General features: G+C 48.3%; 1 protein-coding gene across 1 annotated transcript; it reads left to right on the top strand.

Annotated features, from left to right (window-relative positions):
* The first annotated feature begins 2,112 nt into the window (after positions 1–2,112).
* On the top strand, positions 2,113–3,081 carry LOC134154824 (olfactory receptor 12D2-like). Its single transcript, XM_062601474.1, has one exon. It carries the CDS (start codon positions 2,113–2,115, stop codon positions 3,079–3,081), a length of 969 nt encoding a protein of 322 aa, XP_062457458.1.
* The last annotated feature ends 5,726 nt before the right edge of the window (positions 3,082–8,807 follow it).

An 8,807-nucleotide genomic window follows, 5' to 3' on the forward strand; every position in this document is an offset into this window, starting at 1 on the left:
TCCTAGCTCCTCTGGCTGTCAGCACCACAGAGACAGCTCCAGTTCAAAAGGCACTGCAAGCCTGCAAGGCACTAGATTTCAAAAGGCCCACCAGCCTAACGGCTGCTGAGTAATCACAGATCCAGAATGAGAGGGAGCGTGGCTGTGAAGACATGATGTCTCACCAACCAGCATGGCCCCAGCCACAGACTTCCTCCAGTACCCTGCAGACAGCCAGGATCCCAGGCAGAATGAGGGCTCTGACAGTCAAAGGCAAACGTTAAGGATGCCAGGCAGGACTTCATGCACCAGAAGACTTTATCCATGTAGTTCTACACTGGCCTCTTTCCCCACAGGTTGTCTCTTCCTGGCACACCGGCGCAGGCAATGAGGACGCCTTGAGTCCTGCCACATGGCTGGGCCCTTGAGAGCTTCCACAAAGTGTTCTGTCAACACAAAAGGAAGTCTCTGCTTCTTCCACACTTTACCCATGTCACCCAGCCCTTCAGTGTCTGGCAGCACCACAGTGTGTCCAGGCCAGCACGGGTGGGGAGCACAGCACATCCAGATAGCTTTGATGTAGGACTGCATGGCGAAGACCAGAGAGAAACCTGTGGAGAGGACACAAGGGGCTCAGTAGTGTTAGATAGAGAGCAGGAAAACCAAGGCATCTTGGCTGCCAGGGGCTGGTACCTGGGCAGCTCAGCACCTCTCCCATCCTCTCACAACCCTGCCTGGTCATGAGGTGGGACCTGCCAGCTCAGTACAGCCCTGTGATGGCCACCACCACCACAGGTTGCGTGAACGATGACAACACCTGCATGCAGGGTCTTCTGCTGCACCACCAACCCCCACCTCTGCATGTTCTCAATCAGGCAGATGGGCACTTTGGTGTGGATTTCAGGTGCCATTGCTCACAGCAAATAGAGCTTGCACAGAGGACAGTGAGACAGATATTTGAAGCCCTTGAAAATTATCATAGTTTGTTCAATCTCCATCTTCAGAAGTTAAAAGAAAAGCGAGAGTTTTAAGATTTTTGTGGAGTATAAAGGGAGCAAAAGATGTTAAGTCAGAGGCAAAGTTCAGCTGTTTAGTTGTAGCAGATCAAATGAAGCTATGATACATATTCAATGTATTATGCTTGGAAACTACAAAAACATATAAAACCCTTCTTGGCAAATTCCCCATTGGTCTCCCTGAGAATTATATGCTATAACGTTGCGTATTTCAATAAATGGCTTTTGATTCTACAACTTTCTCCTGCTTGTGAGAGCTTGCCGTACAAATAATCAGCAATCAGTTCAACTCCCCATGAGTTGAACCCACAAGCGTCATGAGCTTTCTGCGTCCCTGAAATGCTATGCCTTGATGTTTTCTGAAATGAAGTCCCATAAGGCTCAGATGCTTGATCCCAAGAGAAGTTACCAGAGAGAGAGAAATTTTCCTTTACTGGAAAGAAATGTGATTGTTTCAGTGAAAGGGAGTACTATATAAAGGTTTCCTGACACCACTGAACAGTCTGCAATTAATCTTCTTTGAGAGTGGTATGTTATATGATCTACTAAACTACAATAATACTTCAGCTTTGGGAAAGATTCAGTATATTCAGCTAGGATTTGGAATGAAGAAAATGATTAGAAAACCTTTTCTGAATTAGAAAAAAAAAGAAGAAAACATAGGATTTCAGAATGATCGTTGCTTAAAAATTAGGTAACCAGCCAGCTGTCCTTCCTTCCTTCATCCTTCCTTCCTCCCTTCGTTCCTCACTTCCTTTTTTTCCTAGCTTCCTCCCTCCCTCCCTTCCTTCTTCCCTCCCTCCCTCATAATTTTCTTTTCTCATTATTCTCAAATACGCCGTTCCTTTCAGTGAGATGGCACACAGGTGGCAGTTTTGACACTGGTACTGACCATCTAGGTTACCACATTTTCTATTATTTGTTGAAACAGCTGGGGTGGAAAATCAAGGAATTCTTTCGAGTCACTTTTCCAGACTCAGTAGCTGATCTCTTCCATTCCTGAGGCAGCATCAGCTGATGATACACCTTACGGAAGAGGACTCTGGGAAAAGGAAATAACAGCTCAGGACAGAAGACAGCAAGTTACTGCCAAGTTATTTTCTCTTTCCCTGCAGGGATGGATAACCAGACAGAGGTGAGGAAGTTCATCCTCCTTGGCCTGAGCAATCTTCAAGGGCTACAACAATTCCTGTTCATGCTATTTTTACTGCTGTACCTGTCCAGCCTGCTGGGGAATACAGCAATCATGACTGTAGTGGTATGTGAACCCCGGCTCCATACCCCCATGTACTTTTTCCTCTGCAACCTCTCCTGCCAGGATATTTTCTACTCCACAGTAACCATACCCAAGATGCTGGCTGGCTTCCTCTCAGGGCGCCAGAGCATTTCTTACACTGGCTGCCTAAGCCAGCTCCACTTCTTCCACTTCCTGGGAAGTAGTGAAGCTTTGCTTCTGGCTGTCATGGCCTATGACCGCTGTGTGGCCATCTGCAACCCCCTGCGCTACACCCTGATCATGAGTCCACGGGCCTGCCTGCTGCTGGCTGCAGCTACTTGGACTGCTGCCTTCCTTCATGCTCTGATGCACACAGTCATGACCTCCCAGCTGCATTTCTGTGGCCCCAACCACATCCACCACTTCTTCTGTGACATCAAGCCTGTGGTGAGGCTGGCCTGCGATAGCAACCAGATTAACCTGAGCCTTCTCAACATCATCACTGGGAGTATTGTGATAGGCCCCTTTGTCTTCACACTCTCCTCTTACCTGTACATATTTTCCTTCCTCTGGATGAAAGTCCAGTCCAAGGAGGGAAGGAGGAAATCCTTCTCCACTTGTGTCTCCCATCTCACAGTAGTGGTCTTATTCTATGTCCCTGTTATTTTTAATTATGTGCCACCTTCCTCGGGAAGTTCACCCAGGCAGGACATGATAGCCACCCTCATGTATAATGTTGTCACATCGGTCCTCAATCCTTTGATCTACACCCTGAGGAATGTGGAGGTGAAATGTGCCCTAAAGAGAAGACTTTTCTCCAGACAGCTACTAGTGCAAAAAGTGTTCTGCCTTGCAGCATGTGTGGGGTAGGAGGCAATGGGAAATGCAATCAGAGGCACTTTTGGCTCAAGAATGTGTTGTGCAGAAATCTGCTTTTCACTGCCAACAGCCTGGGCCCCTTCAGAAAAACCCTACATACTGGATATGGTCTTATGTCTCCTATCTTGGGCAATATCAGTGCATAAAGATGAATCTATGTTGGTGGAACTGCCATTCCTATTCATCCAGCTGGAAAAGAGAAGCGGCTCCAGAGAGTGATACTTCCAAAAAAACACCTTTATTACAGTGATTTACTCTCAAATGTCACTTGATTCTTTATTTTTCTTTCTTTCTTTTTTAAGGCAGCCGAATCCCACTTCCAGTCAGAGCTGTCAAGAGAAGCCAGGGTATGGTTCATCTTATCCTAAAGCCAACAGATAAGGAGGGATTTAGTTGTTTCTGTGGGATTCATTTGGCCATGTACAGAGATGTATGTTACGTCCCTTGAAATACTCTGGGTATCTCAGCTGATATCTCTCTGCTGCTCCAGAAAGATTTAGATCCTGTGCCAGATCCACCAGCCCTGTATGGCTGTCAGATAGCCTAGGGCATCTGAGATGGTGCTAGACACTTATGTTTAGGCAACTGAATTCCACCTCCATCGCCTAGATCCACAGTGGTTGAAACTGATGTTTAGGCATTTGTCTCACAGGGAGGAATGTACGTTTGGAACCTCAAATGTAGGTGCCTTAATCTCAAATTGAATCTCTCCCTTAATCCCCAAATTATCTTCGCTGTGGTTCTAAGAGTACCCTCTGCAGGAGGGTGGTGTGACTTCTTTACTTCTACCTTCCTGCTTTCTCTTTCCTCGTTTACACTACTATATGTATCTACCTAAAATCTGCAGCTAGCTCCACATGTAGTTCTACTAGCCACTAGCCTCAGAGTAGCTCTTTGTTTGTTCGTTTGATTTTTACTGTGAGGTATCTGTATTGATTAATGTTGTCATCTGCAACAGGAGCAAAGTGAGATCCATTTTTTTCTTAGGAAGTCAGTTGCAAGGGGTGGGGCAGGGTTGCCAAGAAGCAGCCTCCTGTCTTCTCCTATTTACTTCTGTTTTCTTATTGTTCAACCTTCACCAGTGTCTCTTTTTCATAAGAATACATTTTATGGAAAAGCAGATTACACTGTGCCTGGAGCGGCACAGTGCATCCTCTGCATCTAGTTTATATGTGGCTTGTTAACAGTTACAGAAGGAATGGGCCAAACACTGGACTAAACTGTTAGTTCATGTGTTTGAAGGTTAGTCACCGTAAATACAAAGAACAGAAGAACAGTGATGGCAGAGAAATGCCAGTTACCTGCTCAGTGCAAAGGAGCACCCTGACTTGGATATTCTTAAGGCCATCCAAGGAGAGCGAATTTCCCATTGTCCCTGGGGCCTTGGAGGGAGTGTTTCTTCCAAGGTGAGTCCACCTGAGGACTCTCCTTGAAAGCCTTGTGGACTGAAGCGGTTATTGCGTAAAGGGAGAGAGGATTTATCGTGGGAAGCAGGACAAGAGCATTTGGGAACTGTGCAGAACTTTAAGGAGGCTTTGGGAATGTGTGAGACTTTAAGAGATCTTCAGGAGAAGGACCAAAGGTGGGGAAAGGGATCAGAGTGGACTGGAGAGAAAGAAGCTTGAGGGAAAAAGAGTTTAACTGGCCATGTATGAACAGGTCACTATGTTTGTCTAGCCATGCCCAGCACCTGATCAACCCTACCTAGCCAAGCGAGTGAAAAGAACACCAGAGCAGTGTCCCACTTATTCTACAGAGTAAGCTTATTCTCCTCTAATGTCCTTTCAGAGAGGTCCATTCAGATCTTTCACGTGTCTTCTCAGTGCCAGACTAGAGTCAGTCTGAATAGGGTCTTCTTTCCCCACTGATTACATCAAGCCCACTCCCTCGGCTGCGGTTTTGCTGGATGGTAGATAGGGACAGGGAGAATCTTGTTCATCCGTTCATGAACAACACTGATTAGATGATGTGGCATGTGGCTATTTATTAAACACTTGTGTCCTTATATAGAGGTCCCTTTTCCAGGTTAAGGAGATCCAACAAGCCTAAGCTAGCTGGTGGTGATGACACGATTGTGAGAAAGTTTGCCCAATCAAGTATTTGTCCATTTATTTGGGTAAGCTGGCCCTCTGACAGCTTAGCCTCTGAAAACATGAGCAATGTTCAGGACTTAATTTTCTTCTGCAACTCTGGTCTTCACAGTCCAGTCCAAGGGTTTTTCCAATGACTATGATATTTCTCAGAGCTGACAGGTTGTATCATATTCAGCTTTGATACCACACAACGTCCACAGATCATAATCATTGGTTGTATACATATCCTCAGCAGCTTTTATAAAGAACCCATGACACTTCTCACCTTTCCTGAGAACCACCCCCTTGCTGCCCTCCAGGCACGTCCCTGCTTCTCAGAAAGTCTTTCCCCAGATGAGAGTGCCCACGCCGGCCGGCTGCTGCAGGTCCCCCTGCCCTGTACTCCCTGCAAGGCTCTGTGCAGGCACTGCTGCTCTGCAAACAGCCAATGTGGTGCCACACGGCTGTGGGGCGATTCCACAGCGCCCGTCCTTGTTAGAGCAAAAAACAGACCCAAAAGGATGGTTAGCATGCCACTGGCAGTCCCCGCCTCCCATTTTATGCAGCTGTGGAAGGTGCTCAAAGGGACCAGGCAGCATTTCCGAGAGCACGAGGTATGTTATGGGGCTGCGCTGGATCCAGCCTATGACATTTCAAAGAGAGTACAAGGGATGACTCTCCGGTGTCTTTTTCCCTGAGCCTGCTGGGTCTCCACTGCCTCTCCTGGGATTGCGGAGCCTTCCTTTACCTATACATTTCCTGATTTTGCTTCACTCACCGCCCACTCCCACTATACTATGGTCCTGGAAATGCTCTGAGCTCCCCTGGCAGCTTATTACCTCTCCAGGCAGATGGTCATCAATCACTAGCCCCAACAGATATGTTACTGCCTCAGGAAGGTTACTCTGTGATCATTCAACACCTCTAAAGACTCAGGGCCCAAATAAGCAAACTCTGAATCTAAACTTAGTTCTCTAACAAGCTGCAATGAGACACTGATCGCGTCCACCTGAGTCCATGAAGAACCCAAGCAAAGCAACAAGCCCTTTGGGGATACCATTCCATCACAACTTTAATGACTCCAATTTTGGAAGAAGAGCCAAGTGTAAACTCACTGCATTCAGGAGATTGCTTTATATTGTGGAGAGGCTATTAGAGAGGACAGATTTGTTCAAGAAAATGGAGCCTTCATGCCCTCACAGGTTGCATACTTCCACTGGGCAGTCAAGTGCTAAAACAGAAGAGACCTCCCGGTCTACAAAGAAGCACTGTCCCTACAACCTGTCTCTAGCTCCACCCTTGCAAAAACACTCGACCCTTCTGGGATGCCCCAGAACTTTGCCCTGCACCTCAAAACGCCTGCCTGATGCTCCTCACCAAGCACATTCCTGCAGCACAAGTAACCTCACAACGTGCAGCCCAGCCCTCACCCCTTTACCTGCACTTCCCTCCTGGATGCCTCTAGCCTCTCCTCTCAGCACCATGCCCTTTCAGTCCAACAACCCACAAGCCCTACCTTTCCTCTGCCTCCCAGATCCCACACCCCTTCCAGTGAGGCTTAAAGGTGGCTGGAGAGTTAGGGGCCAAGAGGGAGCATCTTTGGGCTTCGGCTTCAGGCATCCATGCAGGGTTTGGGCTCTGTGGTTAGTGGGAGCGAGTGAGCCTGCTTTCTCCCTTCTAGGCAAGGGATGAGGGCCAGCAATTACCTTCAGGCACATGCTCAGGGTTAGGGGAAGGGACAGAGAGGGCAGCTTCAACATAGCTCTTTGGATTTGGCCTCAGTGAGTGGAGGGAGGAGAGAGGCAAGGTGGAAGGATATGGCTTCAGGTTAGTGCTTCGGTTTAGGGGAGAGACCGCCCACAGAGGCTCTCACAGCTCCCAGTCACAACTGCAGCACCATTCCCTCAAGGCTCCTTTCCTCCCCAAAACATGTCCTCTCTCTTGGCCAGCATCTGGGAGCCCTTCCTGTCCTCACATGCCATCCTCCAGCTTCCGTATGCTGAACTGAGGGAACATAGAGCACCTCCTCATCAGCACCCAAGTGCTCTCCCTCCAGTCTACATCCCTCTCTGATCCCCACACAACCTCTCTGACCTTCTGGCCTGCCTGTCACCCTTGCCATGAGCACCTCACAATGCCTGCCTGATGCTCCTCACCAAGCCCATTCCCGCAGCACAAGTAACCTCACAACCTAAATCAGCCCTCACACCTCCACCGGCAGCTCCCTCTTGTCTGCCTGTAGCCTCTCCTCCCCTCTCCATGCCTTTTCAGTCCAATCGGTGCAGAGAGGCAGTCAACATTTTTTGTTGGGACACTATCTGTACTCTCTAAGCCTTTCTCTCAGACCAGAGAAGCAATTGAAGCAAGCCTTGATTAACTCAGGTCAGAACTGGAATACCCCAATATTGCCCATGAATAATGCTTGACTCCATCAAGCATCCTGCATACAGCTTACATACACCTTTTTCTTTCTCTGTAAGGCAGAAATGGCCACCTCAAGGTTATATGAATTTACTGGCATGACTCTGTGTTGGGAGCAATCTCTTGTTGAATCTAGGTACAAATAGAAAAATGAGAGGAGAGAAGAGGAGAGGAGAGGAGAGGAGAGGAGAGGAGAGGAGAGGCTGGGAGCTCCTGCCCTAACAAGCTGCCAGAGAACATGAATTTGTCTCACAGTCTGAAGAGACACAGTCACCTGCATGGCAGGGCATGCAGTCCTTGTGTTTAGAGCAGTTTTGGAGGGATACAGGCATTTCTCTAGCCGCACCTTTTCACCCTCCCCTTTGGAGCAGAAAAATCCCGTCCAGCTGCTGCCACCAAACGGTCTGCCTTTCACACTACAGGCCCTGCAACATTCCCAGATGTGGTCAGATCTAAGCGGGACCTTTGTGTTCCCAGGCACACTCAGCATCTCTTTGTTGCCTTCTTCTGAGAATCGCTTGAACATCACACCAGGCCCAAAAGTGCAGGTATATGTGAAAATAACAATAAATAACCATTTCCTGGCTTCATTTCCTGTTTGATGTCAGGCAGGCAGAACATACCCAGCCATAGTATTTCATGTGTCCGGTCACCCAACACACTGGATATAATCAGAGAGAGATCTGGAGCAGTGCTGTTACTGTGAGAGCTGTACTGCGGGTGTGCTTGGTGCAGCCGGGGCTGTCAGGGCACCAGGTGACCTGCTCCTGGCATCCTCCAGACTGGGACTCCACTGAGACATGCTGTGGGGGAGAGGGGAGCTGTTGTTAGGACACAGGATGTCCCACTGTTACGCCAGGTCCTGTTAGAGAGGCACTGCAGGGACACAACTTCCCCCCGGGCACTGTGCCGGGTTTTGCAGGATGGAATTTTGGTGGAGAAAAGGAGGTGCGAGCACCCTGAAATGTTGGGCCTAAGTTCAGAAAGAACGGCGCGTAAGACAGAAAAATGGGTTGCGAATAGGGGATGGTGGTTCTTCTGACAGTAGATGTGTAGATGCCTGCGGATGGTGGTGATGCTGGTTTGCCTCAGTTATGTCTCAAGTCTCTGATGTAAAGGGGAAGCATCAAGCCTCAGCAGTAATAGCTAGAAGCAGTTGCTTCTCGTAGCTAGCCTAGCCTGTCTTTTAATAGCACTTCTGACATGGTCTTCCACAGCATCCTT

The sequence above is a fragment of the Rhea pennata genome, unplaced genomic scaffold (genome assembly GCF_028389875.1).
Source record: "Rhea pennata isolate bPtePen1 unplaced genomic scaffold, bPtePen1.pri scaffold_46, whole genome shotgun sequence".
Lineage (NCBI taxonomy): Eukaryota > Metazoa > Chordata > Aves > Rheiformes > Rheidae > Rhea > Rhea pennata.

What these genes read in the sequence shown, in the direction of transcription:
- LOC134154824 (XM_062601474.1), top strand. Translation starts at nt 2,113, where the DNA reads ATGGATAACCAGACAGAGGTGAGGAAGTTCATCCTCCTTGGCCTGAGC.